The 26,336-nt window shown below is 40.0% G+C and overlaps 1 protein-coding gene across 1 annotated transcript in view; it reads right to left on the bottom strand.

Annotated features, from left to right (window-relative positions):
• SLC35F2 (solute carrier family 35, member F2) overlaps window positions 1-15,007 on the bottom strand; it is a 28,556-nt gene extending 13,549 nt beyond the window's left edge. Inside the window, exons 1-3 of the mRNA XM_014532897.1 lie at window positions 14,920-15,007; window positions 4,521-4,696; window positions 2,146-2,273 (exon numbers count right to left, since the gene is read on the bottom strand). Of these exons, the coding sequence (XP_014388383.1) occupies window positions 2,146-2,273; window positions 4,521-4,590 (198 nt within the window). The 5' untranslated portion in view covers window positions 4,591-4,696; window positions 14,920-15,007. The remainder of the gene's footprint in view (window positions 1-2,145; window positions 2,274-4,520; window positions 4,697-14,919) is intronic.
• Window positions 15,008-26,336: the final 11,329 nt, after the last annotated feature.

Below are 26,336 nucleotides of genomic sequence, written 5' to 3'. Positions count from 1 at the left end.
GACTCCAGGACTTCTTATCTTATATCTATCACATCCAGCTATTTATCTACATTGAACCTCCTTTTCAAAATGTATTCTTGGTGACTCTGATGCTTTCAGTCCCAAGAGTCCCCCTATTTTAATTTTTATAAGTTATTGTGCAGCCATAGTAAGCACGGTACTAAGTAAGACCATGAGGGGCAGGGGAGGCATAAGTATAACATTGAGTTAGCCCTGCCAGCGTGGTTCAGTGGTTGATCATCAATCTATGAACCAGAAGGTCAGGGTTCGATTCCCAGTCAGGGCACATGCCAGGGTTGCAGGCTCAATCCCCAGTGTGAGGCGTGCAAAAAGCGGCCAATCGATGATTGTCTTTCATCATTGATGTTTCTCTCGCTCCTTCTCCCTTCCTCTCTGGAAACAATAAAAATATATTTAAAAAAAAATAAAAAATAAATAAATGGTGATGGGGGGGAAAAAATAAAGAAAATAAAAATATACCCCTTGCTGGAGCCCTAAGTATGTAACTTTTGACAACCAAATGCTTAGGTTTTTCTAAGAGGCTACAAGACATTTTGGGTAGTATACTGGTAAGGCATGAACTTCAGTCACAAAAACCCCAGTGCAAGTGTTTTAACACACCTTTGTGTTTAGACCTTGCACCAATTCAAATCTTCTAATTATTATTAGTCAGAGATCAAAGTTTCTGGAAATTGTAGCCAATTAATTGAATTACATGTGAGATTATGAGGGTAGATGTGACTAGAAAATGCTATTTTCTACATTCTCCCTGCCCATTGTTTAAAGCACAGTTAATACTATTTGTGATGAACTTCACCCTCTAGGAAACTAACTTCCGGTTTTAATTTTTATGAAATTCTGGGTTTTTCCATGTACCTCCTATAATGTCTGACAACAAATATTTCCTATCAGGACTTTGAAGCTCATGCCAGTCAAAAACCAAGAGATCTGCTGTGGACCGTGCTTAGCACCATGTGACAGAAAAGAGAGCATTTAATAAAATGCATCCTGGTAATAATAGCACTTAATGTATATTCACATTGGAAAAATACTGAGTTTCCATCTGTCCTTATGTTTTCCAAATGAAGTAAGTCTAATCTCACTTCAACTTTTCTACATTCCTAAAATTTGGAGATCAAATAAAACATCTCTGTTTTACATAGTGAGAAGAACAATGCATCAGAAAGTTATAAATTCATTAAACGGTGAAGTCTAAACCTGGCAATGGCGTCTATCTCACTTTCACCTCCATTTATAAAACATTTTGTTGTTAGTACTGGTGACTCAGTGTTACGATACTTCCCATAGTTTCCTAACATTACAACAACTGTATCATGCACCCATCACCCAAAGCAAAGTCCCTTTCCATCCCCATTTAAGCCCCCTTTGCTCACCTCTACCTACTCCCACTCCCTTTCCCATATGTTTTTTTGCTTAATCCCTTCACCTTCTTTCATACAGCCCCCCATCCTCCTCCTCTCTGACAACAGTCAGTCTGTTCCATGTCTCCATGCCTCTGTTTTTATTTTCTTTGCCAGTTTATTCTGTTCACTAGATTCACAGATACCCAATAAATTCAATTTTAAAAAAGGCAACTGAATGGGTCTGACTCAACTCCACCGGCTGAAAAATCCTGCTATTTAGGAACCTATTTCTTTCAATCAAGCAAAAACCTAATAAACAAATAAGGATATAAGCTTTGCCTTTGGCTACCATCTCTACCAAGATGTCTAGCAGATTCCTTCCAATCACTCCTTTGTTTGAATACCTACTTGCAAACCTCCCACTTTTCTGTAGCACAAATGTACAGCCACTTTATATGCCATGTGTGAGCAACGTATACAGAGCTCTCGTCAACATCACAGCATCGGTTGCCAACTAAATATTTATGCTTATTTGGGAAGACACTGTTCTAATATGCTACAGCATTTGCAGTTTGGGAACTCATTAACTCATGTACATGTTCCCTAATTCCCAGCTGCTTACTCACTAGCACATATGCTCCTCTGAAAACAGATAGCAACCACCTGTGTTTAGGTTTTCTTCGAGTGAACAGGTTCGCCACAAAATGAGGTTAACGCATACGAGTTCAGATTCTTCTCTTAAAACGATACAAGCCAAATTGGTCAGAGAACGCCCTCTCACCTGGACGCTGGTGAGAGTTGTGTACTGGTACGCTTTGACAATCAGGTAATTCGCTTCCACATCTGCTAGGCCCAGCAGGATGTACTTCCACCATTTTCTTTTCAAGATGTGTAAAAGGCTATCAGGGCCTGGTTGAAAGACATCTGGGTTAGTACACGTTCCTTTAAAATGAAGGCTTACATGTTTATTTATATTTACTGTGTATTTGGAAGTGGCCCCTCCTAATTCATACAATAGTTTCTACAAATTCCTACAACAGTTCAGCAGAATCAAATTTTTCTAATATGAGACCGAGCTAAGGTGTCATCACAGACCAAATGTTCAATGAAAACACCAGAGAGACAGTAAGTAGAGAAAAGTGGTTAAATTCCCTTCCTCTTTGTGACAGAAATCTAATATCTAAAACAGGTTTGGATGTTGCCATTCCTGACAAGCTACCGATTATCCTAGGAAATGCAATGTTTTCTTATTAATTCATTGGCTATGTAACCTCCATTCATGGGCTTCTTCAAAGGAAACTCTGCCTTGGTCATTATTTTAAAAGAGATGTGCTTTCAAAAAAATAAAATTTAAAAGAAAAAGATGTGCTTTCAAGAGAAAAGTACGTCAGTTATAAGTTTGGAAAAAAGGATTTAGTGGCACCATTGAATAAACACCTTTTATTCACCAAATTCTATTTATTCAAGTTAACTATGATTCACTTCTTTGGAGAATCTAGCATCACAGGATTCAGAGTTGGAACATAGATTAGAAGGCTTCTTGTAAGATAACCTACAAGGAAATAAAGGTAGTGAGACTCACAGCCAGGTAATTATCATTAAAACCCAATTTACAAGAAAATCCTGAAAGCACAGTCAGTCTTCCTCGACACGAGATGGTACGGAAGGGACCTAACAACCATCCCTTTGGGAGACCGTATTGCTGTGTTTATGAATCACACGAATTTGCTAAAGGCCAGTGCTTACAGAGAAGAGCAAAGTCCCTACTAGCCATGTACTAATACCAGTTCTATTTCCAACTCCTAAAGCTCTTGCCAAATTTGGTACATTACCCTTCAGATGGTTTCCCCACTCCTACCACTGGTTTCTATTTTCTTTCAAAGAACGTTTTTTATCCTGACACATAGGAAAACTATTGATGCTTTAAGGTTCATATTAAAAGAGGGTTAGTTTGGTACATTACCCTTCAGATGGTTTCCCCACTCCTATCACTGGTTTCTATTTTCTTTCAAAGTACGTTTTTTATCCTGACACATAGGAAAACCATAGATTTGACCTACATGCAATCGATGCTCCATTTAGCATTCTTCACTTAGACCAGTGTGGCTCAGTTGGTTAAGTGTTGTCCTATGCACTAAAAGGTCACCCAGGTTGCAGGCTCAATCCCCAACAGGGGGTGTGCAGGAGGCAGCCAGCCTATATTTCTCTCTCACATCAATGTTTCTCTCTCTCCCTCTCTCTCTCTCAAATCAATTTTTAAAATATTTAAATTTTTTTAAAAAGAAGATTAGCAAATCTGCTTTTATTATGGTACTTTTTCTGTGTTTTAAATACGGTGAAAATAGAAGTATTGCAACCACCCAATTGATTTGGGTGAGTTACCCATTGTCCTCACATGGCTGCCTGCCTAGGTTGGAATCCTGGCTCACCAGTTACCACCTATATGACTTAGAGCAAGTTATGTAAGTACTACCTGCCTCAGTTTGATCATCTGTAAGGTGGGGATAGTAATAATACTCACTTGACTTGTTGGGAGTCTTCAATGAGTTTATACCAAACCTAGATGAGCTAAGCAATTAAAATTATGTCTGGCACAAAAATGTTTGTCAGAACCTAGTTTTTCCCTTTTTTGTGTGTGTGTAGCTAGTGAGAAATGATAATTCTGTAATGATTCTAAAACAACTTAACCAGTCAGTGATAAAGATGTTAATTCCTTCCCAATTCCCTGTCTTTGTTTCTCTCATAACATAGATTTGACCTACATGCAATTGATGCTCCATTTAGCATTCTCCACTTAGTTGCATATACAGCCTTTGAAGAGTGAGGTTCTTGACTTTAAGTGTTTTTAATATTGTCTCTTAATTTTATCAACCTAACTTGTAATAGCATTTACACTTTTAATTTTTCTGACAATTTGTACTGTTCCAGTTTGGTGCTACTTATTTTAATCAACAATGCCAGAGATGATGCATGAATCTCTAATCAGTACTTTCACAGAATTCAGAGGTGTCATACTTTTCTAATGACTTTTATAAAGGCAGCAATAGTTTTTCTTGTTCTTACTTTTGCCTCACGTTTCATTTTTTAAACGCCTAAAAGCCACGTTTTTTAATGAAGATAGGTCACTGAAAAAGTTAATTCCCACACTGGGCATACCTGACTGAAATGCCAGCATCACTGTATAAACTAGAAACAGCAAGCAATAGTTGATAAAGCTCTGAAGCATGGGGGTGTTCACTTCGTATTTTTCTGCCAAATACTGGCTGGTGATGGCTGTTCCACATATACACAAGGACAATATCTGACCCAGGGCAATTGTTTTCAAAATATTCCTAGAAAACAAAGAAGGAAATCTGAATAACATGCAAGTAAGTTATACCTCTGACACAAACACAAACATGCACAACACACAACAACATACACTTTAGTGCTTAACGAAAAGGGAAATGCTAGTTATTCCTGTTGTGTCATTATTTCATTTTATTGCTTACTTCATATGTACAAAAATTAAAGTGTTGGATTTTTTTTCTCATCACCATTTATCCCCCCTCTGCCCTTTTCTACCTCTACTCACTCCTCTCCTCCACCATCACCCCACTGCTGTCCATGTCCATGAGTAAGTGTTGGATTTTGAGATTTTATTCTCTTTTACATTTCTGATTTCCCTCATTACCACAAAAATACGTATTTCCCCATTTTACTGTCCACCCATTTAGAAATCATTTTGATTTCTTAGCTATGTGATATACTGTTTGAAGTGAGTTTGTGTGTATGATTTTTAAAAACTCAGTTTTCACTTGTTTTAAGGCCTTCCTATTCATTAAATATTTAGCATAGTCTCATCCTTTCCTTCTCCTAGTCTTGATTTCTTCAGCTAGAAGTAGAGGTTTTCAATGTTACCTACATGTTAGAATCACAGCGCCTTTTTTGTTTGTTTGTTTTTGTTTTTTTATCTCTATTGTTGAAAGTATTGCATAGGTCCTCCTTTTTCCCCCAATAACCTCTTCCAGCCTGCTCCAGTCTGGCCCGACCTCCCGCCACCGAAGGCCCTCACCATTATTTTCTTACCTCTGACACAAACACAAACATGCACAACACACAACATACAACATATACTTTAGTGCTCAACGAAAAGGGAAATGCTAGTTATTCCTGTTTTGTCATTATTTCATTTCATTGCTTACTTCATATGTACAAAAATTAAAGTGTTGGATTTTTTTTCTCATCACCATTTATCCCCCCTCTGCCCTTTTCTACCTCTACTCACTCCTCTCCTCCACCATCACCCCACTGCTGTCCATGTCCATGAGTAAGTGTTGGATTTTGAGATTTTACTCTCTTTTACATTTCTGATTTCCCTCATTACCACAAAAATACGTATTTCCCCATTTTACTGTCCACCCATTTAGAAATCATTTTGATTTCTTAGCTATGTGATATACTGTTTGAAGTGAGTTTGTGTGTATGATTTTTAAAAACTCAGTTTTCACTTGTTTTAAGGCCTTCCTATTCATTAAATATTTAGCATAGTCTCATCCTTTCCTTCTCCTAGTCTTGATTTCTTCAGCTAGAAGTAGAGGTTTTCAATGTTACCTACATGTTAGAATCACAGCGCCTTTTTTGTTTGTTTGTTTTTGTTTTTTTATCTCTATTGTTGAAAGTATTGCATAGGTCCTCCTTTTTCCCCCAATAACCTCTTCCAGCCTGCTCCAGTCTGGCCCGACCTCCCGCCACCGAAGGCCCTCACCATTATTTTCTTTAATATATATTTTTATTGATTTCAGAGAAAGGAAGGGAGAGGGAGAGAGAGATAGAAACATCAATGATGAGAGAGAATCATTGATTGGTTGCCTCCTGCACACCCCACACTGGGGATCGAACCCACCACCCAGGCATGTGCCCTGACTGGGAATCGAATGGAGACCCCCTGGTTCATAGGGGAAGCTCAGCCACCGAGCACACAGCTGGGCAATCAGAGCACTTTTAAAAATGTCAACATCAGGCTACACCTGAGACCAATCACAGCATCACCTTTGGGGTAGAGTCCAGGCATCAGTGATGTTTGAAGCTCCCCAAGTGATCCCAACACGCGGCCAAGATTGTGATTTACTGCGCTGGAGGCTGGCACTTTGGATCCAAAGAAGAGTAAAACCCAGACCCTGCCCTTTAGCATTTTAAGAGAGAGGGGCACCTGAGCAGCCCACTGCAAAACAGCAGTCTGGGACAGCGGTGCAAGCAGAGTGCTACGACAGACAGCACACAGGTGCCACCGATTCATTCTGAGTGAGGCCTCAGCCCGCAGGGAACACTGGGGAAGGCTTCCCGGAAGAGGTGGTTTTCAGATAGGTTTGGAAGTATATGAAGGAGGAAGGAAGGAAAAGGGAATACAGGAAGAAGTAACTAGGACCAAATGCAGAGGCACACACAGGCAGGGATGGGCTCAGGGAGCACCAAGTGGCCCAGTGTGCCTGAGGCATAAGGGCAATGGCAGAGAGTGGTGGGCAAATGGAAGAATTGAGGCCAGATCGTAAAAGGTTGAATAGCAAACTCAGAAATTAGGCCTTTAGGAGATAGGCGGCTGGGAGGCACAAAGGGTTTCGAACAGAGGGACTGATGAAAGTGACTCTGGTGGTTAGGAAAAGAAGAATTGATGAGAAGAGAACGAGGCAGAGAAGGAGTTAGAAAGCTAATACAGCCCTAACCGGTTTGGCTCAGTGGATAGAGCATCGGCCTGCGGACTCAAGGGTCCCAGGTTCAATTCCAGTCAAGGGCATGTACCTTGGTTGCGGGCACATCCCCCAGTAGGGGGTGTGCTGGAGGCAGCTGATTGATGTTTCTCTCTCACCAATGTTTCTAATTCTCTATCCCTCTCCCTTCCTCCTGTAAAAATCAATAAAATATCTTTAATTTAAAAAAAAAATAAAAGAAAACTAATACAATGGCCCCGGCCAAAGCGAGACCTGACTGAAAGCCATGTCAGCATGAACGGAAAGCAGAGAATGGCATGAAAGACTCCACACAGCCCAGCACACCATTAGCTCTCGGGAGGAGGTGTTGAAATGATATCTGGGTTTCTAGACTAAATGACTGGATGCCTATGGGGCTACTGACCGGGACAGGAAGACAGGTTGAGAAACAGGTTTGGGGCAAGGGGAGAGTAGTGAGTTCCATTTGAGAGCAGTAGAAATTGAGGTGCCTGGAACCTTGCGGGAAGGGTAGGGGGCGGACAATACGAAGCTTGGGACAGGTGGCCTCTAAGGTGCGCCCAGTGCATCTGTGCTTCCTGGTATTGTTGCCCCAAGTGATCTCCTCCTCCTGAGTAGGGGGCAGGGGCAGGGAGTAGGAATCTACGACTTGCTTCTAACCATTAGAACACAATGAAAGTAATGGGATGTCATTTCCATGAATATATCACGTAAGGTCATCACTTCCATCACGCTAGGCAACTCTCTTATTAGTTCTCTTCCTTGCTGGCTCTGATGAAACAAGCTGCCCTATACAGAGGCTCACATGTCAAGGACCTGAGGGTAGCCTCTGGCCAACAACCAGGAGGGAACCGAGGCCCTCAGAGCAACATCCACAAGGAAATGAATCCCGCCCAACCAAAATGAGCTTGGAAGCAGGTCCCTGCCCGGCCGAGGCTGCAGATGAGACCCTGCCCTGGCCGACACCCCGACTGCAGCCTGTGTGAGACCCTGAAGCCATGCCCAGATGCCTGATCCATAAAAACTGTGAGATAATAAATGTGTGTTGTTTGAAACCACTAAGTTTGTGGTCATCTGTTACACAGCAAATAGGTAACAAATATAAGGTTAAAACTCTGGACTTCAGAAAATTAGACCATATCTGATTTGCTCTCCTGTCTCCTTACTAGCTAAGCCTTACCCGCTCTACATATCCAGTGCCTGGTACTTGGTTGTCACTCAGTAAATATCTGTTGAATAAATATAAATTGATAAAGAAGTGACTATATATGCCCAAGGTAAGACTCTCCCCGCTCTTCCAATGAAATGCCATAGTCAGAGAAAGACAAGTTATGGGAGTGCTGTGACACAGAAGCTAAGAGTGGGAAAACATTTTAAGAAGGAAGAAATCAATACTGTAGTGTCCAAAACTGCAGAGGGAAGAGGTGGCCTTGCAGCTAAAGAGACACAGTTGGACTGGCAAGCTGGAAGTCGCTAGAGATCTTTGAAGGAAAGCTTTTTGTTAGTGGCAAAGCCTAAAGTCAGATTCCAGTGGGCTGAGTGAGAAGATAAGCACCAAACAGAAATAGCTCTTTTTTTAAATGATGAAAAGGAGAATAGGAATGGGGTAAGAGTTTGGAGATTAATGTTATCTTGTTAAAGCATTAAGGAAACGTATAGATGTTTGGGAGATGAGCAAAGGCAATAAGAGTAAAACCTTGAAGATTGGCAAAACAATTTAAGAGATGATGAAGACGACAGTGCCTGGAAGGTTTATGGGCCAGGACGGAGAACATTGCAACTTTTATTTAAAATGTTCTCCATATAAGTACTTCCTTCCAGATTGTTTTACACAAAGTAAAAAAAAAAAAAAAAAAAAAAAGCCAAAACAGCAAACACAGAATATCTCTTCTGAAAGTTTGCCATATATTCTTTTCTCTGGAATATTTGTTTCAGTAACACACAACTAACCCCAAACAATCCCTGCACAGGGCAGAAAAGAAAGAGGAAGTTTGCCGGGTGGGACAACCCTAAACACACTTGTAGGGCATCTACCACGAGTCAGGGTTTGAAGATACAAAACTGAACAGGCTCTCTCTGTGCCTCGGGAGCTCGGATACTATTGGAAATACTAGTAAGTAGGCATGTAAATTAGCAATGAGGGCGCAGGCAGACCAGTGGGAAAATAGGCTAGTTTAAAAGAACAAAAAACTCAAGAGTTCACTAGCTAGCACAGTAAGGAAAGGCATTCCAAGCGGAAGGAACACCACACACCAAGGCACGGAGCTGAAACAATACGGTACGTTCAGGGGTCTCGGGGGGTTGGGGTAGCTGCCGCACAGAGTGTAGGAGAGAAACACAGCAGCAGATGAGGGTGGAACAGCCAACAGGAGCCAGCTCAGGACGGTGGTGAAGTCATCCCAACCGTCTGAAGAGGGGGGAGCAAAGTGATTTAGCAAGGTGGGAATCGAGCATTTCTAGATACGTCACAGCACATACATCGTGGCACAAAGCACCTAAGCCTTACCCTTCGTTCCAACATGAAAGCAAAATAAACAGGAAAGGTGGCAGAGACGGAGCAGTCTAGAATAATACCCAGTTTTCTGGATCAGATAACTGGATAGACAGCAATATGGTTCATCAATATCCCAAAAACAGGAGGAAAAGGCACATTTGGAAGGGAGAATGAATCCAGTCGAGAAGAAATGTCCAGTAGGCAGTTTGGAGCTGAGAAAAAGGACCGAGCTGAAGAAATAAATTTGGGAATCATGAGCATAAAGGTGGTAGCTGAAAGCTGGGATATAAATGAGATCGGGACATAGGCCTAAAGCTAAAAAGAGGGTTAAGAAAAACAGTCTTGAAAACAGCAACATGTAAGGGGCTGGAGGAGGAAGAGGAATTGTAGATGGAGACGAAGGGGCTTGGCCAGAGAGGCAGAGAGAGAACAGGGAAGGAAGAGCTTCCTGGAAGCAAGAGGAAATGGTGTTCCAAGGAGGAAGTGCCCGGGAGCTAAGCGGACAGCAGCAAAGCCCCCTGCTCCACCTGCTTCTCTCTCCCTCCCACACACCCAGCATCTGCACTGCAGCAGGAGTTGGTGTGCTGAAGGGTCACCTAATGGGATCCCTCCCACGCCTCAGACCTTTCAGTAGCTCCCCTTTGCCCTCAAATGAAAGCCAAACTTTTAAATGGCCTCTGAGGCACCCTACCATCTGACCCCCGCCTAGCTCTCCAGCCTCATCTTGGACTACTCTCTCATAGCTTTAAGTTTTAATATTTTAAAATTTCCTAAAAGATATTTAAAAATAATAAAGTATATGCATAATCAACATGTATTCATATATCTACTAGGCAGCTTAAGAAAGAAAATTTTGGCAACGTCAACATATCCCCCTTGTGTTTTCCACTTGGCATCTATCATTCCATGTATTTCTATATATTTTAATATTTACATAAGTATCCCTAAAGTACTATATGTGTACTTTTGCAACTGGCTGTTTGTGTGTTTGTTTTTTTTTATGGTGTTTTTCCGGTTCCCTTTGCAAGTTCTTTTTTTTTTTAAATATATTTTATTGATTTTTTACAGAGAGGAAGGGAGAGGGATAGAGAGTTAGAAACATCGATGAGAGAGAAACATCAATCAGCTGCCTCTTGCACACCCCCCACTGGGGATGTGCCCGCAACCAAGGTACATGCCCTTGACCGGAATCGAACCTGGGACCCTTCAGTCTACAGGCCGACGCTCTATCCACTGAGCCAAACCGGTTAGGGCGCAACTGGCTGTTTTAATCAACATTGTTGGAGAGAGGGATCCATATTGATGCATTAGTTCTAGTTCACGCCTTTCCACAACACGATTTGTCACTTTATCCATTCCTTGTTGATATTTAGCTCTTTTTTTTTCTCTCTTATATACAATGCCTCCACAAACATTCTTGCTTTTGTCTCCTGATGCACACATCTAAGAGTTTTTCTGGGTTTGTTTTGCAAACTGGTGCAAATGCGTCACTGATGTGCTAAGATAAAGTCTCTGTCAGGACTCAGGATGGCCTGCTGGGGCCTACTGACGGCATCCATCCTCTGCAAGCAGTGTACTCAGGGTACCTACAATTATAATGACTTTCTATTCGTGCCATGAAGTTTAAAGGGACCGTTTGCTTTGAAGATACATCAAAGGGTGGAATTGTTAGTCTCAGGGCATAAGCATCTTCAAATTTACTTGTTTTGCTAGATTGCTCTTCAAAAGTTATATTCCTTCATGTTGTTTGCTCTGTATTCTCAAAAGGAAGGAGCCAAAAACCCCCACCCTTCCAGGGGAGGAACAATAGCAGGAACTGGCCAGAGGCAGACATTTTATTAGGCTAGGGAAACAAATTTTTTGCCCAGGTGAGCAAAGGGTTAAGACCTTGCTCCCACAGAGGCAGCAGTGTTCCCAGGGATGCTCTATGTATCCCTGGCAGCGTCCTCTGTGCTCACTTCCTCCTGAACAAAGCCCTGATTCTGGATTTTAGGCTGCTCTATCTTAGACAACAGAAATTCACCACATGGTCCTGTAGAGCCAAAGCCACGAGTGGAAAAGTACATTTTGGGAGACAGGTGTCATTGTCCCCAGTCACATACTTCCCTCAAGAAACCTGTGGTGAAGGGTACCTGGCCAAGGACATGGTTCCAATTTTCCTGTATTTCATGGTTCAGTTGGCATCATCAGAGCACACATTCTCAACCTAATGCTCACCACAACCCTGAGAACAGTAGTCTTCCTCCATTCCTATTACAGAGAGAAGCGTGAGACTCAGAGTGGCTCCAAATTCACCCACAGTCCCACAGTAAGTAAAAGGCAGAGGAAGTCAGTGCCCTTTGCTGTCAAAGGCCTAGATGAGGGAGTTCAAATTTACTTCCAAGAATCAGATCTAGGGAAACATCTCCTCTCCTGGAAGGAAGTCTCAGAACTGCAGAACTTTGGTGCTGTGGCCCATTTTTTTAGGTGAAGATACTGTGGCCCAGAAGAGGGAAGTGTTTTGCCTAAGATCACACAGGAGCAGAATTGATGCCCAAATTTCCTGACCATTAAACATCTGCTGCCCCCACAACAGCACATGGTCTTGGGATAATAAGTGAGGTCATCCCTTAGAGTTGACATCTTCTTACCTTCTGTATCACTTTCTCCTTCCCCCAGATACCCTTCTTTACTTCTCCATTACGATTTTATAATGCACATGGTCTTGGGATAATAAGTGAGGTCATCCCTTACCTTCTGTATCACTTTCTCCTTCCCCCAAATACCCTTCTTTACTTCTCCATTACGATTTTATAACAGAGCTTATATTAGTAAACCCTTTCTTCAAGAGATTCTTGCACCCCACCTTGCTGTCGGGAAAGGAGTCTAGCCTGATTTCTCTCCCACCAGTTTTACACTACTTCCGGGGACATCAGGGGATGAGTTGGCTGTCCAAAGTACAGGTCGTGGAAAAGCCAATCAAGTGTCCAATAACCTAATCAAACCTAGACCATTTCACATCCCATAATGGACGTGGAAACCATAATACATGTGAAATAAGTGAGAATAATAAGTGTGTCCCTGTTCACAAATGGACAAAATTCCTCCAGCAAGCTCATATTTGCATTCTAAAACAGCCCAATTAAGCAAGCTGTCCTCCAACTATAAAGTATAGCCATCTTCTAAAAAAAAAAAAAAAGGAGAATGGAGATTTAAGGTTACAGAATGCACTTCTCTTGGCTCCAAATCATAATGACCTCATCCATAATGGAAGAGCGGGAGCAAGAGGGAGGGGCGGGGGGAGGCAGGCAGAAGGGGTTGAGGGGGTGGAGGCTGAACAAAAGGAGAAAGAAGAGAAAAACAGACTGGTAGAGAGAGGCCTCAAAACAATTTTTGTTACTTATAGCTTCACATTTAAGCATTCCACCACAAGGTCCCATTCATATGAACTGTGAACTGAACCCAGGGACTCTTTATGCCTTAACAAAACCTGTCCCTCTCTAAAGGAAGCTGCCAGAAACAATGTGCATCTAACCATGGGATATATCCTGTTACAGGGCTTCAAACGGAACCTCCACTGATGTGAACTTCAATGGTAGGATGTGGTCCAACTCCAAGACATGTTTCCCAAGGCGACTTCACACTGGGGGAGCCCGGCCAGCAGAAAGCAGAGCGAACAAGAGCTATGGATCATCTGGGGCAGAGGCAGGCACACAGGGTAGAAAGTAACCTGAGTAAGGTCACTTCTGACTACTTTACTATTTGGAGATATTGTATGAATTTAAGGATTGAAAAAAGAAAATATTGAAGGCATTTTATTTTCCCTCTGCCTTTCTTACAGGAAACCTAAAGACCCCCCTGTTCACAGACCAGAAATGTGAAAACAATTTCCAGATAGATCCAGGACTGAAGGAAGGCTGGAATTAGGGTTTCTGCATAATTCAAACACTAGTTTTACATAAAATGATGGGATTGATGCGTTTCGTTAGCTCTTCTTCATTTGCAATGTCAGGTTAGATCGGTATCCCTTCACCTGGGTGTACATTAAATAATCATTGAGGGCTTAAACAGAAAAAAACAATGACATTAAGACTAGCCCAAACCAACTGAATCAGGTTCTCAGGAGATGGATCCAAATATCAGCCTATTTTTAAAAGCCCTCTCAATGAGTCTACCAGGCAATAGGATGGCAAACCACTGAATTAGTCTCTCCCTTTTATTTGAAGAAAGAGTTCCAGGTGACTGATAAAATAGATTGTTTGGATGCAAATCATATATTTTTCTTCACGTTATGTCTCCATAAATCTCTGCTGCTAGATTGCACCTTGTCAGCTAGAGGCAGGATTTGGTAGTAGACTTCTACAGAGGCTAGCTTCTTTGGGGAGATTTTTAAATGCATTACATCTGCCACCTATAAATACTGGGTACAGAATAACTCCCGGCACTTCTGTAAAAATCCTAGTACAAGTCTGAAAAGAGATATTCATTTACAGAAGATCCTCATATTTAGCACAAAGATGGCCTAGTGTCTGTTACTGGAGCATTTTAAATCATATTGGAAGCAAGCTGGAAACCTCAAAAGCAAATAGTAGCTTTTCTTCACATAGTGAGTAGCAGCCTGGCTGACCTTTATATTCTTTCCATATCTACATTTCTATGGTTCAAAAATTTAGCCATTAGTGTATCGCCTAATTCTAATGAGCATAAGTAGCTAGCTAGGAGTTTTGAAGAACACACATTCTGATGTATTGGGACATTTTCAAAACTCAAAGTGACCAAAAAAAGCCAAATTTCAAACTATAGAAAATGTAGTAATGTGTAAATATTACCTTAAAAGGCAGGCATGTAGGAAAGGAAATTTATGTTTTCCTTTTTCCCCTGCGTTATATCTTATGCGTAGTAGGTGCTCAGTAAATGTTTATTAAATTAATGAATAAATGCTGCAATTAATTATTGAGATGCCATAATGTTAAAATGCAAGATAGGGGACCCTTAGCTAGGACACCCTAAGATGTGAACTCAAGGCATTTATAGCAAAACGAATATGAGCTTGGGAGTTAGAAAAAAATGAGAGTCTAAATTTAAATTTGAAGCATGAGAGAAAAAAGAAATAGGTGCAGGCAAGTGAAAACAGTGGTTTGCATTAAGTTCGTTTTGTTTTGTAAAAGGCGGGTAGAGATTGTACCCCAGAGGTAGCCTTTGGGAAAGTATTCCTTCCACAGTGGAAAGTGCATTAAACTTTGAACCAGAGTAACTTCATCTCTTATTAGTGTTAGGACGTTGAATACATTAGTTAGCCTCTCAAAAACTGTTTTGTTTTGTTTTGTTTTGATGGGTTTAAGGGTTACTGATGTAAGCTATGTAAAATATCTACCACCTTAGGCATCCAATGAATCTTCCCTCCTTCCTTCTTCTGGTTCATCAGCCTTTTGGGAACACCGTGACCAGAGCTGTCCAATAGAACTTTCTGCGATGATGAGAATGTCCAATATGTGCACCAATACAGTAGCTTCTAGTTATGTAGCAATTAAGCACTTGAAATAGGGCTAATGGGAATAAAAATGTGAATTTTTAGTGTTATCAATTTCAATTTAAAGTAAAAGAGTGGTATGTGGCTACAGGGGACCATCACATTGGACAACGTAGCCATGGACCTGTGTTGTACCACAGAAGTTACTGCAGTGACAGAAACAGCTGAGAAGTGGCTATTGAGCACTTGAAATGCGGCCAGTATGAATGAGGAACTCAATTTTCCACTCTATGTCACCATAATGCATTTTCATTTAAATAGTCACACGTGCCTGGAGGCTAAAGGACTGAAGAGCGTAGCTCTAGACCAGTGCTTCTCAAATCTTCATGTGTATGAGGATCTTGCTAAATTGCATCTTCTGATTCAGTAGGTTGGCGAGAAGCCTGAGATTCTGCATTTCAAACCTGCTCTCGGGTGATGCCTCTGCTGCTGGTCCACAGGCCACACTTTGTGGAGCAAAGCTCTAAAGCTGTGCTTCCGACTCTGAGGTCTCGCAACTCCAGGCATCCATGGAACTGGTGACAGAAATCCATGGACTGTTCAGGAGCTCGTCTTGGACATTTCAAAAAGCTTAGCAGTACTTCTAACCATTGTTGGCAAGAATGCAAAGCGATACAGTCCTTATGGGGGGAGGGGAAGTGCAATTTCTAAATTTTACTTCTAGGAATCTATTCTGTGGATACTTTGGCAAAAATATGAAAGGTGTATATACAAGCTACTCATTGATGCACTGTTCATAAAAGTAAAAGACAAAAGAAAATCTAAAGGGTTAACAGTAGTAAACTAGCTGAGTAAACACAAAGGAGTACTATGCACTATAAAAAGCAAGGCAAATATTTCACATACCATACAAACTGACTGCCAGGATATAATTTTTTAAAGTTAAAAAGAAAGCAAATGTGGAGGAAAATGATATGAGATGCTAAGATTTATGTCTTTGTTAATATTTTTAAATGGAAAGATAAAGATAAAAACTGTTTTTAAAGTTACCTATAGGTCAGGAAAGAGAGCAAAGTAAAAGGCATATATATCTAACTATACCATGTTTCATAGATTTGTCTTCTGAGCCATATAAATATTTTACATAATTATAAAATAAAAAAATAATTTTTTAAAAAGCCACATGTAAAATGAAAACAAATCATAAAATAAACTTAAGGATATTTTAAGTTGGTAGTAAAACAAAATAGGAATTATTTCAAGTGATTTCAAAACACTAATTTAACAAAACATTCCTACTAGAATATACCATAGGAATAGTAAGAAATGTAAAATATCTTAAATTGTTTGGAGGTGATACCCAGGCTGGATAGCTCAGTTGGTTAGAGCATCATCTTGATACCCCAAGGTTGTGGGTTTGACCCCCAGTCAGAGCACATACAAGAGTCAACCAATGAATGCATACATAAGTGGAACAAGTCAATGTTTCTCTCTCTCCTTCCCTCTCTCTCTAAAATACATACATAACTCAATAATTTAATTTGTTTGGAGGTGGTATTATTATTTTAAGACTGTGTATATACTGTGGAACAAAGCAAGAAAATATATTGATGTATTAATTTTTGGTACAGGAAAGAAAATGAATGTGTAAGATTAAAGAGGCTAAGTTAAAAAAAAAAAACTATAATTCTGAACATTCGTGAAAGAATGAACTCGTGCCAAACCGGTTTGGCTCAGTGGATAGAGTGTCGGCCTGCGGACTGAAAGGTCCCATGGTCGATGTTTCTCTCTCATCGATGTTTCTAACTCTCTATCCCTCTCCCTTCCTCTCTGTAAAAAATCAATAAAATATGTTTAAAAAAAAAAAAAGAATGAACTCGTAATACATTTTATATATTTTTAAGTATATTTCCTATCTGTTCACTGTAAAGCCCCAAAACAATGACCCATCAATAATCATGAACACTCCTGTGCCTAGAAAATAGCAACTAAATAATACTTCCTACTGAAGAGAACCAGGCCTCCTTAGAGAGTGATTGCAGACCTGGGCAAGAAAAGCCCAACATAAGCCTGGAACACCTTGTCACACCAAGTGGCAAGAAAGCTACCAAAGAGTAGTGGAGTCGTGACAAAAAGACATTCTGACATCAATAAGAACAATTGCAATGGACTGAAATACCTCCAACATGTTTAAATCCATGAGTTAATCTCAATACTTAAAATTTTTTAAAAAACAAAACTCATTGGTCATCTTTGGAGGAAGTTAGAGAACCAACAGATTATTCTGAAAACTGGCAAATAAAGGAGGAAAGAGCAAACATTTATCCTGCCTTCCTATTCAAATTACATCTCAGGGTAATGAGTTCATGGGAGTAATGAGTTAATGACAGGGAGTGTGTCTTTGTAGAAGTAATGTGGATAATAAATAAAAATGAAATGACAGGAATAGAATATTTTATAACCCCTAATAAAATAATGAATCTAGGCAATAAACCTCAATAGCTCCTCATATAACAAAAAGAGAGATAAGCAAACATTAGTACCTTGTGATGGCAGTACACAATATCTATGCAATATTCTGGCAAAAAAAATAGGACCATGGGACTTTTAACAGGTGTTCATGGACTAGGTCCATGAAAATATTCTGGGGAATCTATGAACTTGGATGGGGGAAAAACATATCTTGATTTTCAGTAACAGTTAACTAAAATGTAATATTCCCTTCAATTACAAATGGAAGCAACAAACTATACCAGTACTAGCAGTACCCATGAGTTTGCTACCAAAGAATTCAAAGATATTTTCCTATCATACAACAGCTGTTGTTCAAATTTCAAAATATCATTTACACTCATCACTACTCCAAAATCATGGTAATTAAATAGCCATTGTGAGATCTTGTTTAAGTGTGTGTTTTTTAGGAAAGAAGCACATATATTAACATATCACAAAGAGTTTTCAATAGTTTTAATAAATGGATGTAATTGGTTTCTATTATAAGCCTATGTATTTTATTTTATGCATTTAGACACATTATTCTGAGAAAGAAATACTGAAAACCCACCAGAAAGATACAATCAGCAAAACTCAGAATATGGAAAAGTCTACATGACAAATGAACTATTTCTTCAAAAAATAAACTACAAGAATAAGGGGAAGCCTACAGGAGAAAGAGATGTAGATATAACAACCTTTAAATGCATGGGCCTTGTGTGCATTTTGATTTTGTCAATGAAAGAAAATCCAAACCTGAAGAAAAAAAACTTTATACGAGTTTATTTGCACCAATAACTGAGGACATGCCCGGAAGCAAGATCTCAACGGATTGAGAAAATATTCCTGAGAATGGCAGTTACTTACTTTTATACATTTAGAGTCAAAGGAGAAAAGCTAAGGAAGGTTACATGAAATCCACTGGTGGTAGATTAAAGAGATGGGAGAAAGCAAAACAGGGAGAACTCTAAAATTGGGTAAAAAGTAAAATGGAGAGATACAAACTTCTTTGACATTGGTGGGTCTAGTATAGTGAACATTTAACATCTATAGGAAATAGAGATGCTATGCAGGCAACAAGATAACAATGAGAAGTTACAAACTAAAGAAGCTGTAGGCCTGGGATGTGACTGCCCACCATGGCCTGCCCAGTTTGGAATTTAGGATCAGATCATCCTGTGAGTATTTTCACTCACTGACTGTCAGGCCTGCCGTCCAGCCCCCTGAGCTTGTCAGGTCTGCTATGTGGCCCCTTTTCTGTTTTTTATTTATTTATTTTTCGGTAATCCTCACCTGAGGATATTTTTTTTCATTGATTGTTAGAGAGAATGAAAAGGAGGGAGGGAGGAGGTGGGGAGAGGGAGAGAGAGAGAGAGAAACATCAATGTGAGAGACACATCAATTGGTTGCCTCCTGCACAAGCCCCAACTATGTTCACAAACTGAATAAACTATTTAGAAAATTATATGATATTAAGGAATTATTGTTTATATTTTGGTGGAATAATGGTACTGTGGCTATTTTTAAGTCCTTATCTTTTAGAGATGAATACTGGGACAGTTATTTGTGAAGTTAGATAATGCCTGAGAATGACTTTAAGATAATCCAGAAGGGGTGGAGAGGTATAAACAAAATAAGATGAGTTGATAATTATTGAAACTGGGTGACACTTCATCCAATAGGTAATAGTGGCCAATTTTACTTGAACATTCCCATAATTAAAAGTTGGTTTTGAAGGGGAAAAAAACAAACAAAAACACAGAAATCCTACATTTACCCATGAAAAGGCTGTACAGACAAACCAAAGCATCACCTATATATGCTTCCAGCTATAATTATACCAATCAAGTGTATTAACACTCGTTTTCTCTTGCTAATCAGAAGCTTTAGTTAAGAGAGAGAAAATAAATTATTACTTAACAACTGCAATTTAAAGGAGTTTCAAAATTTTTCAAAATATATAATTCCTGGCAGAAAACTAATAAAAGGGGTTTATAATGGAATAAAACCCTAAGGGTTACTGATCTAATAAAAATGTCTCACACTGTATTCTACTTGGCATGTTTCAGGTTCCCCAGGTAGGTTGTAGGCTCCTAAAAGGCAGAATCCATGTAAATTTTCATCTTTGTTTATCTGGCTGAATTGCTGCAAAGGTAAAAAAAAAAAAAAAATGCCACCAGAAAAACAGGCTTTTCTGAAGCCTCTATTAGTCCATCTGCAGCAGATGGAACTACAATGGACTACAAAAAGAAAGCTCTACAGGGTAGCCTGGAAATGTGTCAGCCCAAATACCACCAGAAAGCATTCAACTTTAAAATGCAAAATAAGTTGCAATGCATATTGAAACAGGACAGAGTGATAGGGGTCTCTTCTGCTGGGCAATGTAAATTCTAGAAAAAGGAAACCTGCCCAGTTGCCCCAGCCCTGTCTGTACAGCAGCAAGAGTACAGGGGTCCATTAACATCTCAGTTACCAGTGTAGACGAGTGTCCTGAAGGAGGTGGGAACATGTAATTTCTGTTGTCCTTGTTCTAGCTTCACCAAGCAGCTTCAGATCTTGTATTGCCTAAGTAGATTTTTTTTTATTGGAATGGCCTTTGTTACTACACCACTCTAAGACTTCTACCTAGAGATCAGAATGTGTGGGAATTCTCTTTGCCTGTTTAGTGAAATAGTGCAAACTGGCAGGCAACTTCAGCACCCCACAGTGAGCCTTATTACCATCACCTTAATGGTTCCCAGTTCAAGTCAGCAAATGTTTTGTAGTACCTAGTCAATTCCTGACACTGTGTCAGGCTCTGGGAATACAGAGAAGTACAGAGCCCCTGCTCTCATGGAATTCACAATACAGAAGTGAAGAAAAACAGTAAAGAGACAATTAGGATGGGATTTCATGGAAGGCTTTACTCATGAGGTGATATTTCATCTGAGACTTGAAGAATGGAGACAAGTTATTCAGGTCAAGAGAAAGGGAACAGGAATGCCTGTCCCAGCAGAGGGACCAGCACTGGGAACGCTCCAGCATGACTGAGCCTGGACATGCAACGTCTTCAAAGGAATCAGCAGCTACCAAATCTCGTCCAACCTGTGGTACAGCTGGAAAAGAGTTCAGCAATTACTGGTTGATTATTTCAAACACTGGCCACAGGTAAAAGGTTGTGGGTTAGGTGAGATGAGAAAAGACTGCCTTGACATTTTATGAATTTTTGCTTACATTTTTACCAGTATCCAGATGGTCTCTGTGCTCTAAAGCTATTTTTTTACTGGAGCCATTTTTAGATTGTATCACTAAATGTAGTAGGGAGAATAATGGTTCTCCAAAAAAGTCCATGTCCCAGTCCCAGGTATACACACACACACACACACACACACACACACACACACACACACACATATACATATTGGTCTTGGCTCCTGAATGATCACAAGTACAAGGTGACAACCTGAGACTTGAAACTGGTGTCTACAAGGGCGGTTGACGGAGTAGGAGGGTAATCTGTGGAACTGAGCCCTCACCCTGTGGGGGCTGTGCTATCTCCAGGTAATTAGTGTCATAAATGAATCATAAGATATGCAGTTTGTGTCTGGAGAGTTGAAGAACTGGTTGATGTGAGGGGGAAAAAAACAACCCACACATTTGTTGTCAGAAGTACTGAGTATAGGAAAACAGTTTTTTTCCTTTTACATGGCAAAAGGGACTTTGCAGATGCGATGATGGTTAAGTACTCTGAGATGGTGAGATTATCCTGGGTTATCCAGGTAAACCCAATCTAAACACGAGTCCTTAAAAGGAGAACTTTTCCAAACTGTCCTCAGAGGAAGATGTGACCACAGAAAAAGAGAGAGATCACTGGCTTTGAAGGTGGAGGAAGGGGCCATGAGCCAAGAAATGCAGGTAGACACTGGAAGCGGGACAGGCAAGGAAATCCAATCCGCCCACAGTCTCCAGAAGAGAACACAACCCTGCTGACACCTTGATTTTAGCCCAGTGAGACCTTGTCAGATCTCTGCCCTGCAGGACCGTAAAATAATTATAACCGGTGTTGTTTTAAGCTTCTACACTTTTGTTAGTTTGTTATGACTGCAATAGAAACTAATAAACTAATTATGCTTATGATGCTTTAAAGCAATCCTTGTATCATAAAGCTATAACTATTTACATTCATCTAAATGAATTTCCTTAGTAATGAGATTATCACATCAAATGAGCAGAATCTATTAAAATTACTGCAGACAAAGCTAATCAGGAACCATTCTGGATTAAAACAGTTTCATCACTTCCCAAGGAGGAAAATAAAACCATGCATCAAGCCAGAAATGATAGAACTAATTTTAGGTAAACCAACAGAAGTGAAAATTGTGTGTGTGTTTTTCTTATATACTATGTCCTGCATGACTCTTAAAGAGTCAAAAATAAAGGGGAAACATTAATACCCGCCCCCTATACAATAAAAGAGAGGCAAGGACCAGCCACTGAACTAAGCCCTTACATCGATTAATTTCTTGGTTTTTCATACAACACTAAAATGTAGGTATCATTTTGCCAAAGTTCAAGACTTTTAACCATATTCATATAGTAAATAAATAGCACTGTATTAAAATCCAAATAAAACTCTAAGGCTATTCTTTCTAAAGAAATAGAAAAGCAAATAATTGTGGGAAGAAAAATAGTAAGAAAGGTACCTCGTTCCAGAATGATGACCTCTCGATTCCTATGGCATTTGGGTTGCAACCCTCTTTCTCCACTTTCCACATTCTGCCTGTAGTGTTTCATATGTCTGTTGTATTTGCTTTACTAGATTATAAATGCAGAAACGGTGACATGGATATTTTTGTGTCCTTTTCCTTATATACATATCCATACAATATCTAGTACTGTTGTTATTATTGTTATTGTTACTATACTATTCCTACTTTTAGTTACTATGATTATGCATAATAATACCTACACTTATTTCATAGTCCTAATCTATTCAATCCTCCCAACGATCCTATGATGTAGGTACTATGATTATTGCTGTTTATAGATAAAGAAACTTGAGGCAGGCACAGAAATGTTAGACTTGTCCAATATCACACAGGTAGCAAATAATAGAACCTGGAGAGCAAATCAAGCAGTGTGGTCCATACGTACACTACTTGCACCCATTAGGGACTCAGAACACCTTATTATCCTAACAAAAGTGAGGTGGTTTAATAAAAATAGCTATGTCAGATGCCATATTAAATGCTTATACACAGGGTGGGGCAAAAGTAGACTTATAGTTGGTCGTATGGAAAATAATATAATAATTAATAAATAATAATACAAGAATTAACTTCCATACTCACAACTGCAAACCTACTTTTGCCCCAACCTGTATGTTATTTCATTTAAATTTCACAAAAATTCTGTGAGAGATTATAACTACCAGTGGGAAACTGAGTTTCAGTTGAATGGAGAAGTTAAATAACTTGCCTAAAGTCAGAAAATGAGTAAGTATATGTTTCCCATTCTACACGTTGCCTCCCTAATAACAATGTATATATAAAACATGGAGGGTTATGATACCATGCAGGGAGATCAATTGACGCAAATTATCCTGCATCTCTAACAATGGGCATTGATTACCACAACCCATTTGGTTGTATGTTCTACAGTTTAATAAGGAGTGCTCTAATGAAATTAAGAGAGAGGACATAAAATCTACTTATGACATTCTCTCTGTCCTCTGATTTTTTTTAAATATATTTTTACTGATTTCAGAGAGGAAGGGAGAGGGAGAGAGAGATAGAAACATCAATAATGAGAGAGAATCACTGATCGGCTGCCTCCTGCACTCCCCCTACTGGGGATCGAGCCGGCAACCCAGGCATATGCCCTTGATCAGAATCAAACCGGGGACCTTCAGTCCACAGGCCGACACTCTATCCACTAAGCCAAACCGGCTAGGGCTATCCTCTGATTTTTTGATTGGCTGAAATGAGAAAGGGTGAAACATTTCCAAATCCCTACTCTTCTTGGATACTCGTCAGAGGAACTGAGTCCTACAGTCTAGATGGGGGAGGGTCTACATTAAATGGTGGGCCATACAAGGAGGACGGTAGGTCATACAAGGAGGACGTAGCCTCTACCTCCAGGGTCCTCCCTCACCCCGACCCCGACTCTTCTGTGAAAATTCTAAGAGGGGCACCAATGTGAACACACTCCAAAAGCCAGGACCAGGAGCTGGAGAAGGGCTGCCAAGGTGGGTGTAGGAGTGGGGGAAGGGCAGATAGATAGGGAAGGATGGGATTAGTATCGGGCAATAATGCACTGACGTTGCAAGGGTCTGGATGATGAGAGTTTAGAACCCTGCGACAGACACCCGACCCGCTCTCTACCCACTCCAGCCTGGCACAGGCGCCCAAGAGAACAGAGTAGCCCTGTTCCCAACAGGCAGCGAGAAGCCATGCCCATAAAATGTTAAATTCCTGATATGGCCTGCCCATTGAGGCGGAATAGGAAGTTTCGAAGGGCTGTTTTTTTAACTACTGTAAATCTAAATGAACCTCCTTGTGGATTATCAAAACAAAAATACAGTTTTGAAACTTGAGGGTTTTATTTGCTTGCTTTTTGTGGTTTAAGCTGTAAAAAGGAATCCTCTGATGAAGATAATCAACCTGTCTGCAGTCAGAGAAGGAAATAACGGCACAGACGGAGCAGCTGGTGCGGCTGGGCTCAGGCTCCTGCTGTTGCTCTGCTCTGTGGCCTGGCACTGGGGCCCTCCCTGAATTCCGTAAAGTTATAAATCTTCTTTGTTACCTCCACCAGTAGTGCAAAGAATTTCTCTGCCTACAACCAAACTATTATGCCAAGCATGTCAAACTCCCGGCCCGCCAGCCGCATGCGGCCCACAAAGAATAATTTTGCAGCCCAGCCAATATAACGGTATGTAAGAAACGTTTTAATAAAAATTTCATAATTTAATTTTTACAATATCCTCTTATACATAATTATTAATAACAAACTACAACGTTCGCTAATGACTGATTACTAAAATCGTGTTGCATTCATTTCCCTTACATGCCTTATGCGCAGGCACACCATTTCTCTCCACTAATACTAACAGCAAATATTTTAGCAGCCGATTGCCATGTCATTAGTTTGGACTGACCTATTTGGTGTGCGCAAAAGGAAATATTTTGCTTTCGGAGAAGAAGAAAAATAGGTTTATTTGCGTTACACTTACTAATTTGTGCAGTTATTCAGTATCTGGTAAGTTAATGTTCAAGAAAAAAATACTAATTTTATTAAAATGTTCTATTATTTTATGTTAGCAATTACTCATTTCAGCCCTTTGTGTTCAGCATGTCTCTATCGAAATAAACCTACGTTTCTGTGAAAATTGAAGCTTTTGTTTTTTTTGCGGCCCACATAACTTAAACCTTGTTTAGTTGGCCCGTGTTAGCCTTTGAGTTTGACATGCTGCAGAAAATTATTGTAAAGATGACATGAGTCAGTCCACCCTGAGGTCCTCAAATAGTGGGTTCCTCTAGGTACACTAAGTAAGCTGTACTCAAGAAACATTGGCTTATTATTTTTATCTCTGGCTTGATACCAGAGATAGTGAAAAGCTTAGGAAATGTTCTAAAGACTTCCGGGCAAGCTTATCCCAGTACTACTTTAGGAAGCTCTAAATCACAGCAAAACACTACCATCCGCTCTCAATAAGGATTTGATACTTAAATGCTCTGGTTTCCAAGGAATGACTAGAAAGAAGTTTGGGACTTACCTGTGGTTTTTCATGGACTCTAGCTCTGCATCATTAACATAAATAACCAAGTGTTTGTGGAGTGTCACTTTATCTGAGGACTAATTAACATGGATTCCTGTAACCATCCACAAAAAAAAGTCCCCAAATCTGTGGACTAAAAGTTGCTATAGTTTATTAAAATGAAAACCATTTAAATATTTATACAGGAGCTTTTTATATTTTCAGTGCAAGCAATTCTAAGGAACTGGGTTAGCTGGTGTTTACAGTGTTAACAGGTTAAAAGTCATAATTTAGAAAGAATTCAGGCTTCCAGAGATAGGCTTAGTAATGGAAGACGTCATGAGTAATGACTGTCAGAAAAAATAATTCACTTCAATGCCCCCTAAGCAGATTAGTTCCACTCAGCAGAATAAATTTCATAATCATGAAACTGAATCATGAAGAAAAGGTGATATGTTGTTTATTAAAAGGCAAGTAGTCCCATACATCTGTTTTAAATGCACCATGAAGACTTTTAAATAATGTGGGGGTTTTCTTGGTAAAATCTCCAGGATTAGTTGCAAATGGCCCCACTAAATAAGTCAATAGGTTGCCCTACACTATAAAGTTGTTTGATGCAAGCCAATTAAATGTTAAAGAACTGCTACCCAAAATTATGAATAAATTAATTAATGCCAGTATAACACTCCCCTCTTATCCCTCTACCCCCCAATTCCTCCCTTCTGCATTGTGACAATTAAAAAATCTCTCCAGACATTCAGATGTCTTTTTAGGGAACAAAAGTCACCCCTGGTTGAGAACCACTGATCTAGCCTATTGTTCCTAACTAACTGCTGCAGACAATTCTGTGCTTCCATGATAGTCCAGTGATGGGCACCCAGGTAGTTTTCAGGTCCCAGGCTCCATGAACAACACTGGGGTGAGCATTCTATAGCCGTCCCCTTATGCACCAGGAAGAACCAATGGTGAGGCCTGGTTCTGAGTCCCTCTAGGTGACTTTAAGTAGAAGGGAGGGGTGAACCCTGGGATGGAGGATCCTTGGGTGCCACAGAACCCCTGTCGACTGCTATTGTCCAGTGCCTCTTCATCAGGCTAT

The sequence above is a fragment of the Myotis brandtii genome, unplaced genomic scaffold (assembly GCF_000412655.1).
Source record: "Myotis brandtii unplaced genomic scaffold, ASM41265v1 scaffold920, whole genome shotgun sequence".
Classification (NCBI taxonomy): Eukaryota; Metazoa; Chordata; class Mammalia; order Chiroptera; family Vespertilionidae; genus Myotis; species Myotis brandtii.
The sequence above is the reverse complement of the archived record's forward strand: the minus strand, read 5'-3'. Positions and strand labels throughout refer to the sequence as shown.